Source organism: Pteropus medius, unplaced genomic scaffold (assembly GCF_902729225.1).
Source record: "Pteropus medius unplaced genomic scaffold, Ma_sr-lr_union100, whole genome shotgun sequence".
Taxonomy (NCBI): Eukaryota; Metazoa; Chordata; class Mammalia; order Chiroptera; family Pteropodidae; genus Pteropus; species Pteropus medius.
In genome coordinates, this window is record NW_024349802.1 from 13,083,208 (window position 1) to 13,108,656 (window position 25,449).

At 35.4% G+C, this 25,449-nt stretch overlaps 1 protein-coding gene and 1 pseudogene across 9 annotated transcripts in view; both read right to left on the reverse strand.

Moving 5' to 3' along the window:
* Positions 1-882: 882 nt before the first annotated feature.
* The window catches only part of NR3C1 (nuclear receptor subfamily 3 group C member 1), a 92,486-nt gene continuing 67,919 nt past the window's right edge, over positions 883-25,449 (reverse strand). For all 9 annotated transcript variants that reach the window (XM_039836428.1, XM_039836431.1, XM_039836435.1 and 6 more), the window contains exons 4-9: positions 22,688-22,804; positions 19,808-20,086; positions 18,315-18,459; positions 14,519-14,649; positions 5,544-5,701; positions 883-4,954 (exon numbers count right to left, since the gene is read on the reverse strand). In XM_039836428.1, the coding sequence (XP_039692362.1) occupies positions 4,802-4,954; positions 5,544-5,701; positions 14,519-14,649; positions 18,315-18,459; positions 19,808-20,086; positions 22,688-22,804 (983 nt within the window). In that variant the 3' untranslated portion in view covers positions 883-4,801. The remainder of the gene's footprint in view (positions 4,955-5,543; positions 5,702-14,518; positions 14,650-18,314; positions 18,460-19,807; positions 20,087-22,687; positions 22,805-25,449) is intronic.
* Positions 19,620-19,739, reverse strand: LOC120581860 (uncharacterized; annotated as a pseudogene).

A 25,449-nucleotide genomic window follows, 5' to 3' on the forward strand; every position in this document is an offset into this window, starting at 1 on the left:
TACGTATTATTACTCTAGTGACTGTTTCTGGTGAGGTATGGAGAATGAACAGAGTATAAACTCTCATTAAAGTGGACTGGATAGAGTGAAGGAAGTTTTTTGGGTGTCTAATGTGACCTACATAAACTCTTCTGTTCTGAGATTAACATGTTTGTACCTCAATAAAGTGAAAATGTCTCCCTACCAAAAGGTAGTGTTTCATTTTAACTAGGAAACAGAAGCCTGATATAAGAAGAGGACCTGGGTTCTTTCACCAAAGAAAATGCTATTAAGTTATTAATGCTAAGAGCCACTAACTGCTAAGTAAGCGAGATTAGTTGACTAGAGTTTAAAAAATACTCAATTAGTATAAATGCCTCTGTATTTTCAGCCTCTTTTCTACACCCGAAGTTTAGCTCTTACTTTACCTGCTGAAGTAAGAGTAAATTTTGCTTTGTATCAGTTTTCATTCATAAACAACTTTCTTCCTCAGTTTGAATGTAGTCTATTATGCCCCGCATCACTTGAAACGTTCATTGATTTTTCTGTGGGTGTTGGTGGGACCTGTTCCTTGTTGTATGACAAACCAAAGGATATTGTCATCTGTGGGCAGCTATTGTTTTCCATCATCAACATCCAGGGGATAGGACACAGGTTTTTAAGAGAAGGGAATGTCATTGCTAATATGGCAGCAAAAGGGATTAGATTAAATGAGATAATCTGGAAAGGCCTGGCACATTATGCTCAATATAGGTTCATTTAATCTAGGAGGAGTTTCATATTAATAATCTGTCAATAGTGCATCTTAAGGTATCTGAAATGATAACTCTACCTTCAGTAGAAAAAGGGAAAAAAAGGAGAATTGGAACTGCACAAGTTCTACAAAAGCATGTTGGAGTCGCATAATGAAAAAGCAGATTTTTTATTATGATGTTTCTCCATATTTGGCATTGCTGTAAATGGCTAACTAACATTTACTGCCAATTCAGTACAAATGTGTGGTTTGGTAATACCAGAACAGCAAATTTAAATGAAAAATAAAAGTTAAACATTTCCACACAAGATTTTACAGTCTGACATTTCACTGCGTAGGTAAAAAGACATTTCGTTTTTTACTAGAGATTATTATTCAGCATGAATAAAAAACTACAACTTTTATTTTTAAACAGGAGTCACTGGTTTTAATTTTTACACATTTTAAAATTACTGTGATAAAAAATAATGAAAAAAGCTTCTTAATAATGCCATACACAGTATAATATAGATTTGTCCCCATTATATAGCATTTGTTTAATATACAAAATAGAATATTGACACACTTGAATCTATATGTAGTTAAGCAAGTTATTTGAGGAGGGTATTTTCATACAGCTTTTCATCAGAAAATAAAATCCTTCTTTCAGGCATTTTCTAGAGCGAAGCTAATCCTTTCCCAAAAACCTGGTCACTAATTCTTGGTGGACCAGGCTGATAATAGTCTGGAAAATGATGAAAACTTCCACTCAAAGTGGTTAAAGTGTCCTCCTTACACTGATTTCTCCTTCCAACTCTCAAACCAGGCACATAAAAACACATTCATCTACAGCTACAGTCTTTTGAATGACCAACCATGATCATGAAATCTCACTGAAGGCTGCCATGGTTCTTGAATTTTGACAGATCAAAGTATAATATTGATCACTGTATGATGTAGTTTTAGGGTATTTAACAGAGAACTAAAATGATACAACTTGATAACAGGTTGTATAGATAAGTAAAATGGAATTGCTCACCTCCCCCCACCGCCCAGTCTAAAGTGAGGTTGGCTTTCCTTTCTATGCACATCCAGAACTAATCTAATCCTAGGCTAATTATCAGCTCTTTATAGACGCTAACCATCTTAGTTTTCCTTTTGGGGTGCCATTTTTTTTTTTTTCAGGAGAAGGCAGGTGCTCTTTTAGGTTCCCCTCCTGTAGTTTTAGATAATTGGGTACATATACCCCAAAAGTGCTTGTATAGTATCCCACAGCAAGGCCTAAAAACACCGAGGTCACTTTTTTCCACCAGTAATTAAAAATACTTTTCAGAATCTGTTTTGAGTCACTAAAGTTACTACAAACTTAAATAGTATGGGATAGCAAGATACCACATACATAGAAAATGAAGCTGCTTTCAAATAGCACCATCCTTTTTCACTTAAATCCATAATTATTCTCAGAAGAACAATGTAATTAAGATAACCTCCTTTTCCACATATTCAAAAAGGGCACAGCTTCTTTTTCCTTTCCATTTGATGTGCAGCCTCTCCTAGTTTTATGAATGTCAGTTGATTTCTTTTTAACAACAAAGTGCACATATCTTTTTTCACTGAGCTATATTTTTTAAGAGCCAAGGTCGTTGGGACTAAAAGATTAATGTGTGATGACATGCTTTCTAGCGAATAGTAATTTACCTTTCAGGACTTCTTTTTGAAACTTAACACTGTTGTTGATAATCATATTCAAGCAGTATTTCTTAGACACCAAAAAGTTCACATCCAACTGGGTTACAAACCTTCTTAAAATACTTTGAGATTAATTTAAACCATTACAAAAGGAACATTCCCTTTTAGAGAACATTCAAAAAGCAAATTATTACATTTTTATTAAATAATTTCTCCACAATACTGAAATATAACAAATAACATTCAAAAAGCATTCAAAGAAAATAAACATGTCCTCATTTTGTTTGGAAATGAACTCTTGTAGGATAGAAAGGAATTAGTGTATTATTGGCAACCTATGAGATTCTGCACTATTTACATATTGCTGATACCTCTATGTGTATTATTGCCCAACTTCTAGAGCTTCTGTTTTTATCAGACTGTTGGAGAGGCTGTATGTGAAAGTATCCCTGCTGGTAAACGAGGCCTGTACGTGTTGTAAGTACCACCTTTCTGTCTCCTGTTTACACACTTTAGGAAACTAAACCCATGTGGACTCACTGTTGGAATAAGAAAGGTGGTCATTCTGGGAGGCAGAGGATTACTTCCTCTGTGATCTGAGTGGGATGGAGCCTCAGCAACCGTCACTGCACACAGGGCCAGTCTCCATCGCTCTCTTCCCCTAGAGCAAACCTGTTTGGTTTTTGAGATCATTGCTGCCTGTATGAATGCTTGCACACACTATAAATCATATAGGTTATCCATCGACATTTCTTTGACCCCTACAAAAAATATATAACATGTCGTGATAAAACAATCTCATCTAAAAATCATTCTTATTTTACACTATACAAGCTATTTTACAATCATTTTAATAAATTGCATGTAAAGCTGCAGTAGCCCTTCCCTTCCCAGATTAGTGAATACCAATATGATATATATCTGAAACTATAACTAAATATAAAAATATATTAGAAGTTTCATACTTTTAATATTAATTTTCAGTTTTCTATTACACAAATAGTTTGGCCACCTTGAACAGAAATCAGATTTCTTGTGGCTTAGTAAATATAAGTTTTGAGTTTACAGAAAGTTGGTGAGGTGCACACAGAAAGGGCTACTACAGCTTCTATTTTGTTTAAAATGATAATTCTTGACAGTGAGGAGAAATTCACAAGACTTTTGTTAAACTCTATGGCACACATAGGGATGTGAGGGATGTGTAGTTTTACAAACATGGAAGTCTGACATACAGTTCTAAATCACAGAAATCAGTAGCTGAGCTTTCCTGAAAGTACCACCAGGAAAGATAAACCAATTGGTGACAGGTGGGAATGTGAAAATGGGTGTCTAGCCACTTTCGCCATATTAGAGATTTATTTTGGGGAAGTTTAGTGAGAGGAATTGATCAGATTAAAATCTCTTAGCTGTGTTTCAGCTGGTTATCTGGAATCATAACTTTTAAAAAGTTATACAAACTACAACAAAAGGTCCTGAAAGATAGTTTGCCAGCTATAAACAGGGCCTCTTGGTAGTTTTTTGTTTTAAATTAGTCTTTTGCAACCTTCATCCACAGTTTACCCAGCAGGTCACTGGACTAGGTGCTCTACATCAGTTAGGACGGTTAATTTGCACAGCCTATATAATTCTCCACTGAAGCAGATATATACAAAATATGAGCTTTTTTGACAAGAATACTGGAGATTTGAGTCAATTTTTGTGGTCTTCTGATAGCTTAGTGCCATCAGGTTAGAAGCACCAACCCATTTTCACACTGAAGATTAATGTTTAGAGTTTATTAAGGAAAGCTAGGAACTAGCTGCCCATCTTAAACAGCTGTACAATAACTTGAGTACAAAAATTACGTAAGAAAAAATGAGCAAGTGTAGTTCACTGAATATAAAGGAAATTGTTAAAACCAGACAGTAATAACTATAAAAGGCACAACTTCCCTTTTCTGATATACACTTGTAAACTTTTTTCAGGTTTCCATGCATAAATCAAAAAATGCTATCCTAACTATACAGGGGAAAATACACCAACAAAAAGTCTAGAAAATTTTGTCCAGCCAACTGTGAAAAGTATGAGCAGAAAGTTCATTACGCAGACTTGGGCACTGGTGGTTTGGGTGCCATCCTTCTCCAACAGTGGAGATTATCCCCATGTCATTGTTTCTAATTTCTGGGATCCACCAACTATCAATTCCTACTTTTCCCATCACTGAAAAGTGATGGCTCAACTACTTTTGTTGCCAAGTCTTGGCCCTCTTTAAACCACATGTAGTGCGTATTTAAAACAAAACAAAAACAAAACCCAGACATAAACAAAACCCAACAAAACTCCTATAGGACAAATTGATAGTTTGTACAATAAAAGCTATAAAGTCAACTTTCTTTAAGGCAACCTTTCTTATTAAGGCAGTCACTTTTGATGAAACAGAAGTTTTTTGATATTTCCACTTGAATATTTTGGTAACTGGTTGGTGATGATTTCAGCTAACATCTCTGGGAATTCAATACTCATAGACTTATCCAAAAATGTTTGGAAGCAATAGTGAAGGAGATTTTCAACCACCTGAAAGAGAAGATACAGTAATAATTAGTCTTAAAAACTTATCAGTAGGGCTATCTCATGCTTGCTGGCCTCTATTTTTTTTTTTTTTTTAAACATCTGACTTAGATACACCGATCTCTGCTGGAATTCCCCGAGTAAAAATAAAAAGAAGTTTAGTTAAATAAAATGAGCACTCAGGTACCAAAGACATCATAAATTCTTTAAATTGTATATAGAATTATGTGGTATTAAAATAAGTGTTTCATGATGAATTGCAGTACCATAATATATGAAGAACATATTCTAATTTAATGGGTTATTCATGCAAAAACAGGAACTATACATTTTTTTAAATAGTGCTATTAAATTCTGTACTAGCATCATGATGTTATATGCATGTGATTAGATGAAATGAAATTTCATAACTGGCCTCAGGAAAAATGTGTGCCCAACTGCAGTTCACAGTTTGAACTCAAACCATCATCAACATCCACAAATGGGCGAGGGGGGTGGGGTGAGGAAACCTCTTGGTATATAATTATATACACTAATTAGAACATACTTTATATCCCAGGAAATTCTGATATTTGGATTTGTGTTTGATGTTTACCTCATGCATGGAGTCCAAGAGTTTAGTCAGCTGATAAAACCGCTGCCAGTTCTGACTGGAGTTTCCTTCCCTCTTGACAATGGCTTTCCCTAGCTCTTTGATGTAGGTCATTCTGATTTCATCAAATAGTTCTTGGCTCTTCAAACCTTCCTTAGGAACTAAAAGATTAAGATGTAGTCAGTTAAAGAGTTTTCTTGTAATAACTTTTCACATATGCAAGTATTATCAATAACACACTTCATGACTTACATTGTCTAAATGCTCTTAATGCTCTCTGTTAAAATATAAGCATTTTCAAAGGATCATGAAACTACAGCCAAGAGAATATGGGATAATAGGAAATTGGAGGACTTAACCTTGGGTAAATCACTTTATCATTTGTAAAATGAAGCTGGTGATGACACCTTCCTTTCTAGTTCACAAAAGTGGTTCGAAGGCCAAATAAATGATAGTGACTGTCATTCTGCCCTTCAGTTTAATTCTAATGCAGATGTAGAGAAAGCTTCAACAACAGTATTTACACCAGTTCCATTTTGGAATATCTGCGATATCACAGTCCATTAGAACCTTAAAATCAGCAGGTAATACATTTTATTAATGTGTTGACATACTGAGTTACGATTCCAAACTAAAAAGAAACTTGACTTTTTTATGTAGCCTATATATAATATATGCCTTACTGGGGAGGAAATATCTGCCTTCCTTTATGTACTTAGAAATAAAATACATCATGGATTCTGGATCATTAAATTGGTATAAAATCAATTTTTAAATATTACTCTTCAAAAATGATACTAGTAAGAATTGTGAACTGATAATTACAGTTTCACTTAATCTTACAGACATTATGACTTTTGCAGAGTGTTACATTTCTCAAAGTGTATTCCTAGGAACTCTGGTTCTGTGTTAATGGTTAGGGAAAAAAGGATTTGATGGTCAAAATTTAAGCACAGCTAAGTGTTTCATACAAAGTGCGGTGGGGGTTTCTGGGCTTCAGGGCTTTGCAGAGCTATAATTATGCAGTCTCCAGAGGGGGAGACATTGTTTCCCAACCTTAACATCACCTCTGCTGGCATCTTAGGAAATGCTGGCATCTAGGAGAAGCAGTGGGTGTAGGAGCACGAAGTCTTAATTTGTACTTGCCCTGTGGATTTGTTTCCTGTTCTCATTAAACTTTTTAAAAAATTTAGATATAATTGACACATGGCATTATTAGTTTCAGGTGTACATATGATTAAATATTTGTACATAATGCAAAATGACCACCACAATGTCTAGTGCATTTTGTAACCTTGCATTGTTACAAAAAAAGTTTTTTCTTCTGATGAAAACTGAAGATCTACTGTATTCACAACTTTCCAGTACACAATACAGTCACCATGCTGTGCATTATATCCCTTTGATTTATTTATTTTATAGCTAGAAGTTTGTACTTTTTAACTCACTTCACCTATTTCTCCCACCCCTTACATCATCAGGATCCATGAGAATATTTGTTTGTTTTTAGATTCCACATGTGAGATCATATGGTATTTGTCTTTCTTTGAGTGACATTTCATTTAGCATAATGCCCTCTAGGTCCATCCACATTGTCACAAATGGCAAGATTTAATTCTTTTTTTATGGCTGAATTATATTTCATCACACATACACACATACACATGTGTGTGTATTTCATATTTTTAACCATTAGGTTGCTTCCATATCTTTGCTTTTGTAAATAATTCTTCAGTGAACATGGGAGTATATATATCTTTTCGAGTTAGCATACCTAAAAGTGGAATTGCTGAATCATATGTGATAGTTCTATTTTTAATTTGCTGAGGAACCTCCATACCGATTTCCATAGTGGCTGCACCAATGTACATTCCCACCAATAGTATATGAGTTCCATTTTCTCCACATCCTTGCCAACACTTATTTCTTGTCTTTTTGATAATAGCCATTCTAACAGGTGTGTGAGGTAGTATCTCATTGTGATTTTAATTTGCATTTCTCTGATATTAGTGATGTTGAACACCTTTTCATGTACTTTTTGGCCATCTGTATGTAGTCTTTGGAAAAATGTCTTTTTAGACCTTATGCTCATTTTTCAATTGGATTGTTTGTTTTTTGGCTATTGAGTTCTATGATTTCTTTATACATTTTGGATATTAACCCCTTATCAGATATATGATTTGTAATATCTCCCCTTTGGTAGGTTGTCTTTTATCTCGCAAGTGGTTTCCTTCGTTTGCTATAGTCTGCCTTGTTTTTGCTTTTGGTGTCAGATTAAAAAAAAAACATTGCCGAGATCAATGTCAGGGAGCTTATCACCTGTGTTTTCTAGTTTTATCGTTTCAGGTGTTATATTCAAGTTTTTGATCCATTTTAAGTTAATATTTGTATGTAGTAGTTACTGTCCCTTTGCCCCATTGTATATTCTTGGCTCCTTCATCATAAATTAACTGACCATAAATATGTGAGTTTATTTCTGGGCTCTCTATTCTGTCCATTGATCTGTGTCTGTTTTTATGCTGAAACCATACTGTTTTGATTACTATAACTTTGTAATATAATTTGGAACCAGGGAGCATGCTGCCTTCAGCTTTGTTCCTTTTCAAAATTGTTTTAGCTATTCTCGGTCTTTTATGGTTCAATACAAATTTTAGGTTTGTTTGTCCTATTTTGTGAAAAAATACCACTGGAATTTTGATAGGGTTTACATTCAACTGTAGATTGCTTTGGGCAGTATGGACATTTTAACAATATTCTTCTAATCCACGAGCACAGAATATCCTTTCATTTGTATATTCTTCAGTTTCTTTCATCAATGTCTTAAGTTTCCAGTATACAGGTCTTTCACTTCCTTGGTTAAATTCATTCCTAGGTATTTTATTCTTTTGATGCAATTGTAAATGGAATTGTTTTCCTAATTTCTCTTTCTACTCTTGTTATTCTATAGAAATGCAACATATTTTTGCATATTGATTTTGTATCCTAAAAATTTACTGAATTTGTTTATTTGTTTTAACAGGTTTTTTTTGGTGGAGTATTTAGTTTTCTATACATAATATTTTATCTGCAAGTGAGAGTTTTACTTCCTCCTCTTCAACTTAGATGCCTTTAATTTCTTTTTCTTGTCTTAGTTGCTTTGGCTAGGACTTCCAGTACTGTGCTGAGTAAAAGTGGCAAAGGTGGACATCCTTGTCTTGTTCCTGATCTAGAGGAAAAGCTTTCAGCTTTTCACCATGAGTTTAATTTTAGCTGTGGGTTTGTTACATAGGGCCTGTACTATGTTGAGGTACATTCCCTCTATACCTCACTTGGTTGAGAGTTTTTGTCATAGATGTTGAATTTTGTCAAATCCTTTTTTTTTTTTTTTTGCATCTACTGAGATATTTTTATCTTTCATTTCTTAAATGTGGTGTATCACAGTGGACTTTGATTAGGATAGGACTGAAGGACACATACGAAAATGTTTTGATTCCAAAAAGCTATACTTGGCACTTCTAAGATGTCAGTATCAATGCGTAAATGAAGGCCCCTAATAAGGAGTAATAAGAGCATATAATAAAGCCTACCATGTTAGTGATGGATTGATTTCACGTGTTACTTATATTCTAATTAGTGCACATTTTAAAAACAGTGATTGCTTATTTATAATTTTTTCTTGTTCTTTATCCTAACTAAAAATAATTGTGAGTAGCCCTACTCGATATTTATTTTTAAAAGAATTTCATCCATCTCAAATTATCCTTGTAGTTCCATGAATTTTTGCTTTATGTAGCTGAAGGCTCTATATTTAAAGTTATTTTCATTATAAGTAGAATGCTTTATGTAATAAGTATCTTTAAATATAAAACTTTTTTGGCCTTAAAGTCTATTTTGATAATTAACTGCTTCAGCTTTCTTTTGGTTAAAGTAGTGGCCAGCAAACTGTGGTTCATAGCCTAATCCCACTTGTGTGTAAATGTTTTACTGGAAGAGAGCCATGCCTGTCCTCTTTAAGTATTGTTGAATATTAACGTGTTCGTGCCACAAGGGGAAAAGTAGCTATAACACCACGCTATGCAAAGCCAAAAACATTTACCATCTGGCCTTTTACAGAAAAAGTTTGCATTTACTGGGTTGTACTGTGCATCCATTTATTTAGATACATCTCTTGAGAAAGTGCTGATATGTTTTATTTTAATTTATTTGTACTACCTATGTTACTTGCTCATATACATTTTGTTTGCTTTCTTTTTTTTTTACTCTCATTTCTTTCATTCTTTTGGATTGGTTTTTTTTCTTAATCTTATTTTCTACTCCCTGCACCTCCACCCCCTGCCCCTGCCTACCCAACAGTGGTTTGGTGTGTTGTAGTCTCTTTCTAGTTGTCATCCTTAAAATTTAAACACTCATTCTTAATTTATTAATCTCTCATTTTTGCTTACGTGTAATTATTGTGGACTTTAAGTTCTACTTTTTTAAATCACCAGACATTATTACAATTTTATACAGTAAATGTTAGCTGAAACATGTATCTACATATTTACCCTTTTCTTTGTTCTTTTTTCCTTTTTACAGATGGAATTACTTTCCCTTAGCCTAATATCTTTTAATATTATTTTATTAAGGATTTGCGATGGCTAACTTTCTTTTCACCTTCACTAAAAAAAAAAAAAAGACTATTGATATATTTAGACCACTCACATTTAAAGCAATTGTGCAATATATCTGGATTAAGATCTAGCACGTTTGTAACTTTCCTGCTCATTGCATTTGTTCTTTTTAATCTTCCTCTTTTTCTGCCTTTCCTAGTTTTCATTGAGCATTTCATGATTATATTTTCTCTCTTCTCAGTATACCAATTATTACTTCTTTTTAAAATTGTTTTTAGTGGTTGCCCTAGAGTTTGTAATATACATTTAGAACACAATTGACTCTTGAACAACATGGGGATTGGGGTGCTGACCCCCCCTGCACAGTCGAAAATCCATGTATAACTTTGGACTCCACAGTCAGCTTTTCCTATCTGTGGATTGAATCAACTGCAGTTGGAAATATGAAAATAATGTTTTTGATCTGAAGTGGTTGAATCTGATGATATGAATCTGACGATATGAAACCTGTAGATACAAAGGGCTGACTGTATTTATTTAAAAAATCTGCATATAGGTGGACCTGGGCAGTTCAAATCTGTGTTGTTCAAGGGTCGACTGTAATCTGCATCTTTCACTGTTCTACTTCAGGTGGTACAGGTACCGTAAAACAGTATTCTCAACTCTTCCCTCCTATCCTGTTTACACTGCTGTCATCATTCATTTCACTTACGCATATGTTATAATCCGAGACATTGATGCTTTATTACTTTTAATAGATCAGTTAAAAAAAATGAAATTGTATCTTCAACTATTCTTTCTCTGACATTCTTCCTTTTTAAATTTAGATTCATGTCTCTTACCTATATCATTTTCCTTCAATTAGTGACTAATTCTTTCAGGTTTTGTCTGAGAAGTCTTTATTTTGCCTTCATTTTTGAAAGATAATTTCATTGAACACAGAATTCTAAATTGGCATTTTTTCCCCCCTTCAGCATTAAATATTTCACACCAGTCTCTCGTTTGCATGGTTTCTGATGACAGAATTCTGATGTAATTCTTATCCTTGTTCTTCCAAAGGTATGTTCCTTTCCCCACCCCTTCTGGCTTTTTTCAAGATTTCTTCTTTATCTTTGGTTTTCTGCAGTTTGAATAAAATAGCCTAGGTTTAAGTTTTTTGGTATTTATCTTTTTTCATGTTTTCTGAGCTTCCTGGAGCTATCTTTTAGAGTCTGTCACTAATTTTGGAAGATTCTCAGCCCTTGTTACTTCAAATATTTCTTCTTTTCTTTTACTTCTGATTTTCCCATTACTTGTGTGTTACATCTTTTGTAATGGTCCCTCCTATTCTTAAATATCGTTCCATTTTGTTTTTCATTTTTCTCTTTGCATTTGACTTTGCTAAGTTTCTGTTGACTGTCTTCAAGCTCATTCTTTCCTCGGTTATGTCCAGTAGACTGATAAGCCCGACAACAGCATTCTTCACTTCCATTACAGTATTATTTCCTTTTGATTATTTCTTAAAATTTCCACCTCTCTGCTTACATTACCCATGTGTTGCTGCATGCTGTTTACTTTTTCCATTATAGTCCTTAACATAGTAATCAGCTATTTTAAATTCCCTCTCTGATAATTACAACATCCATGCCTTGCTTTAATGCTTCTTTTCTTCAGACTGTGTGTTTTCTTTTAGCATACCTTGTCGTATTTTGCTGAAAGCTGGAAATGATGTGTCACAGCTCAAGTATTTAGGTTTTCAGTGTGAGGATTGATGTCAGTCTGGCGCTATTATGTTGGATCCCTGTTGGTATGGTGTTGGGATGTATAGTGTTTTATACCTTTGATTAAACCTCAGTTTTTTTAGGAGGGTTGGTCCCTGGGCTGTGTCCTTCAGAAGTGTTTCTGAATCCCTTTTTTTTCTTTCTTCCTTTCCCCCAGATCAAACTTTGTTACAGCAGGTTTCCTTAGGGACAGAAACATGAGGAGCTCTTTTTCTTACTGTCACAGTGAGAATCTGGTAAGGGTTCTGGAGCTAGAACCCAAGACAGTAAGGGGGGACAACCCCTCCGCCCCCCGAGACTGGGTCCCCAGGAATTTTGAACTCTCCAGCTCCTCATTCAGTCTCCAGAATTCAGCAAAATTACCTTCAGTGTTCCTGACAGTTCCTAGCTCCAGCAGCTTCTGTTCCCAATAAGCTGATCTTGGCCATGCTTCTCTATATCTGCCCATTTCTCTAGATGGAGGTGGGGATTTGCCTTGTGATCTCAGTTTGCTGACTGATCTAAGAAAAGTCACTGTTTTTCAGTTTGTTCAGCTTTTCCTTGTTGTGAGGATAAGTGTGAAAATATCTAAGCTGTTTATTTGCCAGAGCTGAAACTGGAAGTCCACCTTCATTTTTCAATTTTTCCTTAGCATTTTGAAAACCATCATTCCATTTTCTTCAATTGCTGCTGTTCTGTTAAATTGCCTCCTTTGAAGATCTTTTTTTCTCTGCCTATTCAGTGATTTTCTTGTTAACCTTGCTGTTCATTCAGCCAGATTTTACTAATATATTAGGTGGAATTCATTACACTGCCTGGATATAGGGGTTTGGGTTTTTTAAAAGCTCTGGAAAGTTTTCAGCCATTATCTCTTCATATGCCTTTTCCTAGTCTCACTTTTCATTTTGGATCTCATGATTATGTTATACCAGAGCATTTTTCAGCTGGTGCACTGTAAATGGGTTACCAAAGTGTTAAGATAATTTGCTGTGCTGTACAAATGCTATTTTTTATGTTCATTATGACATGGAAATTTCGAGTCGTGAAGCATTGTTTTAGACCTCCTTCAATCATGCCTCTTATCCTCTTACTCGTTTACATACATCACACACACATGCATTTAGAAATTCTGGCTTATTCAGATTTTTTATTTAAACTGAATTTATTTAATTTAAATGTCTCTTCAGATGTGTTTGATATGCTTTTAGATCCATCCATTGTTTTTTTCAATTATACTTCCAACTCTATCTTTAAACTTACTAAATATACCAACTTCCAGGCTCTGAAAATACTCCCTAAGAGAAAGCTAGCTTACCTCTTTGGGTTCCTGCCTACACTTAGTTTTAGTCCAGCGTTTTTTTGTGAGAGGTTAGGTAGGGTACTATTTCAGTAATCTATCAGAGTAGAAGTCTAATTACCTTGTGATGCTATTTTTAAAAAAATACCAGTGCTACATACTAGTTCAATTTTTTCTTATCTACAATTTAAAAAATACATATAGTTCAGTTAGTCCAGTATATATAAAACTTTAATAACTTTTTTTTAAACAAATAAGATTGGTTAATATCTTGGCCCTGACTTATACTTGCATGTTATCAATCATGACAGCTTTTGTTTACTCAAATAACACCAAGCTCACTCCTTTAACAAGTCTACTGCTGTGGGTAATGTTAAAAGTCTCTAGCAATGATCTTTACCTTTAGGCTTTTTAATGGGTTGTGGAAAATGCCCTTGCCTTGATTCAGTATTATTAATATGTTTTAAATCCATGAAAATAAAACAATTTTGTAGAACAAAGATAGTATGAAAGCATTATAAAAGCTTAAATAGTCATGTGCAATATCAACAGCTTAAAGTTATTTGACAACTTGGAAACCAGTTACTACGGAATGAAGGCTTTAAGAAAAATTGCAAATATCCTTATTTATATGTGAAAAAAGGTATTCAGCCATCAACTCAGTATTTTATAAACACTAACTCCATACACAATTTTTACTGGCATAGCCAACTGGTTCACATTCTTTTATATTTATATTTGTCCTACTATAGACAAGATACTTTGTATTTTTCAAAAGCTTTCTAGTCTTAACTAATGCCTTTGCTAGCTGTAAGTAGTCTATTATATATACCAGAAACTTTATAAAACAATCTTGAAAGTTTATCTAAACTTTTATTGCTGTTTTCTAGATGGAATACCTCTGTCCAAAAGTCCAGCTCCAGTGCTGCATTAACCAATCCTCTAATAGTAATCAAGCATGTCGGTTTTTTTTTCCCCATAATGTCTTATACCCAGTAACACTAAGTAAAATTTTTGATTAATGTAGTAACAATGTAGTAGAAACAAAAATCATTTGTTAGTTTTCTTTCTCCATGTCTCCCATAGAGGCAGGTGGAGGACGTCTATACACATTCAACAGAGACTCCTGTGCAGCTCATATACCTGTTTCTCCACGACACCTATTTGTCTTATTAATCTTGGTATCATTGGCTGTGCCTTTCTAAAATTTTAACGTTTATGAAAACCTATCTGGCCAGCAGGAAATAATAGTAGTATCATATAGTATAATAGCATAATATTGCTATGCATACAAATCAAACATCAACATTTCATGCTTTTGACATATTTAGAAGTGAAAGGTGGTCCACAAACCTGAAGAGAGAAGCAGTAAGGTTTTCATGCAGAGATACTCTTCATAAGATACCTGAAGCCTGTTTAACTCAGAGGAAACAAACAGCATGTGTTTGCATTGGTCATACATGCAGGGTAGAGCCATCCTCTGCCTGTGAAAGACAAATATCAGTGTTCGAATTAGGAAAATAGTGCTTCTTCCAAAAATGTATGTTTTATTTTGCAAAACTGAGTGCATAAAGGAAAACTTGTTACTATTAAGGTCAGAATTTCGAAAACTTTCCTTAAACTTGGGTTTAGATACTGAGTAGTATCTAAGATACTCAGTAACATAATTTTACATTGGAGAAATTATTTTTCTATCATGCGTGCCATGTATTGTTTACTTCAGTGTTTAGAATTTATTATTCCTATAGAATTTATTACCGCTTGTTCGTTTAAATCAAGGTTTTATGGTAGCATTTGAATATGGCCAACTAGATAACACAGTGTTAGGTCCTACCCATTTAAAAACCAAAAGGCTTTTGGTTTTTTTTTTTGTTTTACAGAGGCACCTTCCCAATCTCTTAACAGGAATTATACACTCCTTTTCTGACAAGTATCTTTTTCTCCTTTGGTTTCTAATACATAGTAACTTCAACAAAGTTATAAGTAGTAGAGTGAAAAAGTATTTTCCCAATATCCTGACCTAAGGACAATGATGAGAGACTGTTTTACAGCTACCTGGATGGTCAGAACTTGAATGTGTACTTTCTGACATCCAGAATCTGCCTATTGCGGACACCAGAGCACTATGGAAAACACAGTGAGCTAAAAGAGCAGAAGGCCTGCCCATCTCATACACAAAAAAGAATGTGAAGTCAGAATGGCCTCTTCAAAACTACTGTTCGTATAAACCCTTTATCTTCCAAAAGAGCTGAACACTGAGAAAATTTTTCTGTAATTCCTACTATGTTTAAGGAATGTATGTGGTTATGCTGTGACTGTTTAAATTTGAGTATTGCCAAAATAAAAACCCTGAGTTAATTTTATAAAAGAGGATAAACTGTTGTTTCATATAAATCTCTGTTCAGTTTTAATCCCGATTAAATGACTTCAAATTGCTTTTTAGAAAGTGACTATAAGTAAGCATGGTTGGAGTCAACAAGTACTTAGAAATTGAAAATGTCTCTGAGTTTATACATATTTATCAATTAAAATTTTATTGAAGAAAAATCTTGTTAAATTGTGATGGGGTGGTTCGAACAGTCTTCTTTTTGGCAACGAAGTGACTTTCTGACACAGAGGCCTTACGAGTGTCTGTGTGGAGGCCTGGTCTGGCCAAGCACACACAGTGCCTATTAGCTAAGAGCAGAGACACTGCCCTTTCTGGGAATACAAAGATTGCAGCACATATATTTCCCATGTCTCTTGTCATCTTGCTTCTCACTGTGAGGCTTGGTCCTTCTCCAGGTCTCACTCAGTTCAAATGACACCTCCTCTAAGAAAGCCATTAACTACCCTATCTGAAATAGACCGCTCTCTAGTAAAAACTATCACAATCTGAAATTATTTTATTTAGTGGTTATGTGTTTCTCCAGCTAGAATGTAAGCAGTAAAGATAAGGAACCTTGTTTGTCTCGTTCTCTGTTATAGTCCTTTGCTAATGTGTACCAGGTAACATATTAGGGGTACGATGAGTAATAGTTGTTCCCCTCTAATCCATTCTCCATCATGTTATTCTCTTTTTTAAAACCTTCCACTGGTTTCTTCTAGGATAAAATCTAAACTCTGTATCATGGCCTACAAGATTCTGCTCGAATTGGCCCCTGTCCACTTCTCTAAACTCATACAGTATCCTCCATGGCTTTCTCTCAATTCCTCACACATGCTAAGGTTGTTTCCAGCCTTTGTACACTCATTTCTTCTGCCCAGGATGCCCTACCTTCCACACAGCTTGTTCTGTTTAGAAAGGTCTTTCCATGGTCCCCAAATCTAACAGAGCTCTCTCCCCTCAGTCCCTATTATACCTGAAATAACTTTGGTCATTTATTTGAATTTCCCCATCAGAACGTTAGCAGGGCCCTCATCTGTTGTGCTTATTGTTCTAGCTGAAGCTCCTACCAGGCGCTTGGTAAGTACTCATATAACCCTGAGTGCATATCATGCTAGAAAGTAAGCATCTTTAACTCAGTAGCTCAGCCAGCTAACCTAACACCTGAAATCTCTGCTTTAGGTAGTTCCCATTTGTCATGCCATATATATGGTCTTGGAATTGCCAGGTAGAATAAAGATGTACCCCACTACTTAAAGCTTCTTACATAATACCTAAGAATTTCCTTTAAAACTTTTGGAGCTAGTATCATCCAGTCTACTAAAACACTAAAAACACGAGCTTACTACATCATAATGCAGGCCCTCCCCTTTAACACTCGGCTCAAATAGATGCTATTCTATAACTTCTACACATTATTTTTGTGCCAGGCATACCCAAGAGATAAAACAATGTTTGCTTGATCTTCACAGAATGTTTCAGCTGTCTTCATTACATTCAAGTCTCCTTTTCTCTTCCCTCCAAATATTCTGTTCATCAGCTGAGGCTAATTTCCAAACTCCTTGCCATTCTGCACATATTTAAAGTTGTCACTGGTACTTTTAATATGGCATCCAGTTATGAACACAAACTACTAATGATGCTTGACTCATGTGGAGGACAATGGGACTATTCTACTAATGTGGTTCAAGATTTCATTAACTTTTTGAACCCCTGCCAACAGTAAGTACCCAGAGATCACAAATAAATATACATCTGTTTTCCCCCAAACACAAATCCCCTTCATTTTTCACTCTGCTCTGGCCATGGGTAGATATGTGATAGTGTGTATCCCTGTATGTATTCTAATAAAGGAGATTAGCCATGGGCACAAAAAGTAGTAACAGAAGGTAGAAAGTGATATGAGCTTGAGATAGATAGCAGAGAGGTCTTTTATGGTGATATGCACATCACAAACTGAGGGTATGTTCGAGGAATGGATCACCTGAGTGGGAATGATGAACAGGTGAAGGAGAACAAAGAGAGAAAGGGAGGCCAGGTTATGGGAAGCCAGAAACCATGCTGAGTGTACTGGGTGTTTAGCGAGGGGACACTGAAGACATCTGTGTGTTGGGGAGATACGTGAGCAATGGTGCTTTAGGAAGAAAAAATTTGTCAGCATGATAGGATACACTGGAGGCAGAAAATGAGTTCAGAATCCACTGTAATATGAGGTAAGTGGGAATGGACATCTGAAATATTTCAGATAAAAGCATGGGCCTAGACGGCCAGAGGACAGCTGATTTATAAAATCTTAAAACTAATTAAAAATTCTTGTTCCCAATTCTGTCCAAGTCATAAACGTTGAGTGAGTCTTGCTATGCAAAGAGATACCTTGTGTCTCTGGGTCCATACCCACTACTCCCTCATCTATAACTGTCCCTACTGAAAGTGAGATGAACAAGAATTGTATCGTGTTCCTTTTCCTTTCTGGAATAAGGTTATGTAATTAAAACAATGCCACCATAAAACTGCTATAGACTTTACTGACCCCAGAGATGCTCATGGTTTAAATAGTATCATTAATACGTCCTGGAGCAGTAAAAATGCCACATGTACATTTACTCCACATTATACTTGGCTAACCTAAAACGTTGATAAGCTATTCTCTTTCAAATTTGCCCAATTCCAAGATACTTGGTGGCATTGAGTCAGTCCTGAATGATCACATTAGCAGTCCATCAGGAAAACAGCTGGTTAAAGCTACCCTATGAACACAAGGAAAAGGACTCACAAATGACTTACTCATTAATAATCAAGTCAGGAGCAAAACACAGCAGGTTTGCACTTGACTGTCTATATGATCTCCATCCCAGGGCAAATGCCATGAGGAACATCCATGAATATTGCAGTAGGATCATTTGGTCATCCAGGTGTAAGTTCCTGAATCCTAAATTAAAAGAAAGAAAAGTGTGAGGAAAACTAGGTGCCAAAGAGAAGATCATCTCTCTCAGAATTGCCAAAGACCAGATATGAATTAGTCTTGTTTTGCGGGACCTCTAACAAAGTGGGCTCAGTCTTCCTTTGTCATGTGACAAGAGCTCAGTACTTTTTAATAGCATTCCATGTTTGAAAACTTGAGTAGCCAGTTTTTGGCACCTTTTGCCTATTTAAGTAAACATGAACTAAACAGTCAAACAGAAAGCCAAGAGTCCTGACTTGGAACATTACTCTTTCTCCCCAGACAGAGTAGGAATGACAGCAGATCAGGCCACTTTATTCTTGTCCTAACCGTGTGTGATAAGTCCCCTCTAAATGTAAAGTCAGGGTGGACACTAACGCTGACTTCTGCTATTCCACATCAAGTTCTAATAGGGCAACTTTTATTTCAAACTATCTTACAAATTAGATTAACTAGAATTTACATTAAATGCGTACCATTTTATGTAGTGGAGTTAAAATCATTTTACTTTAATACATAATGTCAACATGCTTGATTTTTAAAAACAATACATTGAAGGAAAACAAACTTGAATTCTTAGAAATATTATACATTTTCTTCCCCTAATTAAGTGTAAAAGGAAGTCTGAGTAAGTCCTGTAACTCTAGTTCAGGACTTGTGTTATAATGTCCTATGTCTGTTACTATCCTCTGAATAACTATCTGAAAAGTAGGAGCAGTGTAAAACTTTTATTATAGACTCTCCATTCTCCCATATTTACCTGGCTTTCCCTTTGTTAGTCCCTAGAACTAACAAGGAGACCAGGGTGACAAAGAGCCAGAGTGTTTTTAAGAAACAGACTCATAGATAAAAGAGAGCAAACTGGAGATTGCCAGATGGGAGAAGGATGGATGCCAAAGATGAATAAGAAGTACAGACTCTATACTGGTTCAGCACGGGGAATAAAGTCAGTAAGATCTTTGTATGGTGACAGATGGTTATTAGATAATATCATGGCTGTCACATCATAAGGTACAAATGTAGAATCACCATATTGTACACCTGAAACTAAGTTTTTTTTTTTTTTTAAGGTGAGGCAACCGTTGGTTGACCTCGCAGATTGCAAGGACCTTGTCAGCTTAGAATCCCTTACTATTTTTATTTTTTTATGCTTATAGCACCAGGTTTTCCTAGGTGGTCTCCCATCCAAGTACTAACCAGGCCTGATCCTGCTTAGCTTCCGAGATCAGACAGGATCGGGCTTGTTCAGTGCGGCATGGGTCGTAGACAAAACTAAGTTTTAAAAAAGGAAAATACATAGGTTTGTACCTTAGCTGTGTCATTTTTTGCATCTTACCTGGTATCGCCTTGGCCCATTTCACTGCTGCAATCACTTGCCGCCCGCCTAACATATTAAGCGTGCTCATGATCCGCCATGTCGAATCTGGAGCAGAGCTGTCATAGCCCGCATATAACACCTCAGGTTCGATGACCTCCAACAGTGACACCAGGGTGGGCGTGAGTTGCGGCAGTGTTGCAGGAACTATTGTTTTGTTGGCGGGATTTTCAGAGGTTTCTTGTGAGATTCCTGTAGTGGCCTGCTGAATTCCTTTTATCTTTTTCTTTGTTTTTCGAGCTATAGGTATGAAAAAAATACACAGAAATGAGTTGCAATAGGAAGGTTAGGTGGAAGTTTATTCAACAGGTATCTTACTTTCTAAAACTATTTAGATTAAAAGAGAAATGTTTTATTTATGATAAAGTGACATGGAGTAAGAAAAACTTTTTTTTCCCCTGAAAGCAAAGGACAAAGAGAAACCCATGCATATATTAGTTTCCTCTACAAATATGCTAGTTGCTTTTTCATTAGTTATTCTTTATACAAAATTGAGTGTCTTATTATGGTAAAGCAATATAAATAAATCACTTCTGTAGAATCTTCCATAAATTAATCTTTTGCTCCAAAGTCAAAATTTTCATTGGTTATATAAGGCAAATTAATTTTACTATCAATTGAAAGAAAGAATCTAAGCTTGTGATACCAGACCGGAAACTGTGGCTCAGGGTTAATCTAAATTACGGTAATATATATAGTGAAATAGAGCTATACTATTTATATACACTGCACAAGGTACCCTTCACATCAAGATGGGAAGATGATATAGCAGATCACATGCTAAAGATAGTTCTAACAGCAGAAAAATCTACCTTTTTTTACCACCTTTTTTTTTTTTTTTAAACCTGTAACGATGGGTATTACTTGGGCCTAAAAACATTTGGAAAAATAAAAAATCTTTACATTTCTCCACATGAATTATCAGTGGGTAATTTCTCTTTTATAAGAGATTATATTGATGATTCTATAAACCTAAATTTTACAAATCCATTTTCCTATATATATGTATCAACAATAAACTAAAGCCATCTTTGACTTAGTATGGAACAACGTAATCAAATTACAACGTGGATGCTGTAGACTTCTAATAAACGTAGACATACTCTTTATCTGTTTTAGTGACAAATAAGAATTATACTTTTTTAGTATGTGTGCTGCATAGTATTCTTAAAGAGAATGTACTCAGAGCTCCAAGGAAGGGCAAGAAATGCGCCTGGCTTAGTTTTCAAAGATATAAGCCATTTTGCTAAAGGAAAAGGTGATCATATTTTAAAATAATTATTAGATTCTCTGTCCCTAAAATGACAAAAATAAATAGGTTGTGGATGATAGGTATTATGGGCAGGAACTGTATCTGGTGTTAGAAAGGGGGAAAAAAAGCCCGTTGTTTACATTAAGTAGAATGGTCCCATTTCTTACTGTGCTGAATGTGGTCCTAAGAAGTTTTAAGAATTTTTAGTTAACATTTCAAAACAGAAACAGGGTCATGATAGATCTAATTTATTTCACCATGGTCACCTGGAGACAAGGTATGGTGTAAAGAACATGAATCTGAAACCAACATGGCTGAATTTCAGGTATCTGTGCAAGTTATTCCCTGGGCCTTAGTTTCTTCTTGGGTAAAATGAAGATAATATTAGTACCTACCTCCTAGGGAGGTTGAGAACTGAATCTAGTAAAATATGTAAAATGCTTAGAAAAGTTTCTGGCACACATTAAGTGCTATTATAAGAGCTGTCAGTACCTCACTGGTAGGGGATAGAGTTTTAGAATATTTTGAGTTTAGACTTTATTGCTCCTATAGAGGAGCAATAAAGTTTAGAAAAAGGAAGAGCTCCCATACACCCTTCAAACAACAAAGATGTCTCACTGACACCCAGGTCTCAAAATCATGGAATGTGCTTGTTGACACAGTAAAAGAACATGCATGACCCAAATCAGTATACTGAAGGAGTACTGTAAAAACCTCAAATAACCATAACTTTAAATTGTATAAAATGTGTTCCTATACTCCACATTAGAACAGAGAAGGATAATGAGAAGGTAAAGGACTTTAAAAAATCTTCTGTGACTCAGTAACCAATTTCTTAAAACTATCCATAATCCTAAATGAGGGAACTGATGCTTCTGAATAAAGCTCAAAAAGAATGCCCAATTGTGTCACACTGACTAAAGCAAGAAAGTGTACTAATGTGTTTTCATATAACTTTGGCAAGGATTTTTAACTGAATTAGTTAAGCAATCTGTGTTTTAAACAATTTAGTTAATGAGATCTTTACTCTATATAAAGTTCCTCACTCCTTGGCACATATAGTAGATGAGCAGTCAATATGTGATCTCTACAGAAGTGTTCAGGAGTCTGTGGCAGCTCCACTTCTTTCTTAATAAAAGTAAAGATCTTAATATTTTAAAGCTGACTTTTAAATTATAGGTATGAAATCTGATAATGTCATAAGCCTCCTTGCTAGTTTCAGTTTTTTTTACTTGAAAAACATAAAACCCACCCAGTGCCACCCTGAAGAGTTCCCCCGCCTGCCCCGCAGATCTATAAAAGTAACACTGCTTCAAGTTCTGTAAGTTTCATTATTATATAATTTCCTTCTTAGTATAAAGTCTGGCTGTACTGAATTCTGTAATAAGAGCTGGTGAATAATGAAATATTCATTAAAGATTCCTACTCTCTATTATTGCTCATAATAATATTGCTTATAATAATATTATTGCTTTATATTATTCCTACTTTATATTATTATACTTAAATAAATTATTACATCACCTATTTTAAAAAGTAAAATGATAAATTCTTATACAATGCAGAGACAATTCACGTAGTTACATTACCTTCCAGGTTCATTCCAGCTTGAAGACATTTTCGATAACGGCATGCTGGGCAGTTTTTTCTTCTAATTTTGTCAATGATACAATCATTTCTTCCAGCACAAAGATAATTGTGCTGTCCTATATGGAAAATAAAGGCACTGTTCAAATTTCACTTGTCTTTTAAAGGATATTTTTCTGGCGCGACTCTTTCTGTTTTTGTTTTAGGTGGATCATAGTCAGGTGGATCATAGTCAAGGCATTGATTAAGGAAGGTACAGTGTACGTGTTTACACTGCCATTACAAAGTTGAAAGTTCAACTAAAAAAGGTCTCTTATTCTGTTCAACAAATTAAACATAAGTCATTAAAAAAACACTTTATGGAAGAATATAGAAAACTGCAGAAACCGTAAGTGTACCACCTAATAAATTTTCATGAGCACTTCTACGTAACAGCGCTCAGATCAAGAAGCAGAACAGGACCTTAAAAGCCCTCTTCTTGCCCCTTTCCACTTACTACCCACGGAGAATAACCTCTTCCTTGGTAAACTGTGCTTTAAAAAGTTTCTTTTAACAGTTACAGAAGATGTCTGTAATCACCATTTTATTATGACTTCTGACCTAATGCTAAGCAGGACTAAGGAAACTGTCTTAAAAATACTGAGAGTCCCAAAGGGAAAATGACTTTCATTCAACATTATGCCACCACATGCAATAAAATATGCTCCCTTCCCAATTTTAAATGAAGCGATAGGTAAATACAGAAGTTTGTTAATTATTTCATATACTTTTAGAATATAAGAATGTTTGAATTCACCATTGACCCCCAAATACTAATTTAAAGACCACTACTGTCTAAAGTCTTCTGGTACGCAGTTATTAAATAATGTGTTAGAGGCAGAAGTACAGTTTTCACTTGGCAAAAAATTTCAAGGAGAATTTAAAAGGAAAAGACTGAAAGTCTCCCACCATTCCCATATGCACATTCTTGTCGTTTTCTTTTAATCTGTTATTGAGTGTTGAAGAAAACTATTGGAGGATATGTTGGCTTGGCAAAAACTGAAAGGACTCTCCTACATGAGACCAGCACACCTAAATACACTAGATGAGGGATCCCTAACCTGTTAGGGACGGGGCAGTACAGCAGGAGATGAGCGGCAGGCAAGTGAGCGAAGCTTCATCTATATTTGCAGTTGCTCCCCAGCACTTAGCATCACAGCCTCAGCTCCACCTCAGGTCATCAGGCATTAGATTCTCATAAGAGCATCGCTCCCTGATGCCAAAAAGGTTGGGCACTGCTACTCTAGATAACTCAGAGCCCATGCGCCTTATACTGCAGGCTACAGTCTTCATTGGACTGCAAGCTATTTCTCTGCTCAAAAATAAATCATACTCAAAAGAAAAAAATTCGCTAGGTTGAATATACCTGGTTCTGATGTTTGGGGCCAGATCCTTTATACTTAGGACAACCTAAGACTTGCCTTGGATGAAAACATACTATATTTACTTCATCCTAATATGATAAATGACAACAGTCTTTAAGCGTTAGTTTTGGGTAGGTAATTAACTGTATCAGGTTCAATTCTTTGTGAGAAATAGGCCACAGAGTTGACTAAGGGCCTACAGTTCAGCTTTGTTCCAGAGCTGCTTTCCAGTGCCAAATGTTTGTACCAGCTGTTTCGATTCCTTTCTGTGTTGTGTAAGTTTCCTAGCTGCTGTACTTGAACATGAAATGCAAGCACCAAACCAATAATTCTATCCTCTTTTAAAGAAACAATAGCTGTATCAATAGTTGAAGCAGTTATAAAGAAGTTCTACTCCATAACAATACCGCCAAACCACTGTCCTGCAGTTACTGGAAGAGACAACTGAAAAAATTACTCACTGGCTGAAAAGAAAATGTTTAATTATATCCAACCAAAATCAGAATGTGCATATTATGCTAATAATGATTTCTTTATCCCAGATATGTCTCAAGCACATCTAAGAATGTGAACTATAGGATCAGGGGGCATTGTATCTTTAAGTTAAAATTATTCCTATCTGGTTATTAGTATGAAGTTGGGCAAGTCTGTCTATGTCTTGGCTATAAAACAAGTAGTTTCAACTAGTCACTATTTTATAAGGCATGGACATGAACCACTAATAGTCATTCCCTGTCAAACGTTTTGATAAGACAATGAGACATCTTAGTTTAGAGTGTCTGTGTCTCACATCACTTGGTAAATTCCCTAACTCATAGAGAGTAGATATCAAAAGAAAAGCTTTCAAGCTAGCTGGAATTTAACATTGTTTTGTTTGCATTGTATTTATTTTTGTGGTTAAAATCTATTTTTGGCAGATGATTCTGATTTCTATTTCTGGTAGGTGTGGTGGTCAGCCTCCACGATGGCCTCCAAGGGTCTCTGTGTAGTCCCTCCCATACTATACCAGGATTGGTCTGTGTGGACAATGAAATAACACAGAAGTGACAGTACGTCACATCTGAGATTAAGTTATAAAGTTTGCATATTGGACACACTCTCTCTTGTGGATCATTTGTTTTGAGGGATGCCAACTGACAGCAGCCCTAGAGGAGGCCCACGTAGTGAGGAAATGAAGCTTCCTGCCGAAAGCAGTGTGAATAGGGTGAACTTTCAGATGATTGCAGCCCCCACTGACAGTCTGACTGTAACCTCATGGGAGTCCCAGGACGATGCAGCTAAGAAGCTGCTCCCAAATTCCTGACTCTCAGAAAATGCATGACTTAATAATTGCTTCTTGGTTTAATCCATTAACTTTGGGG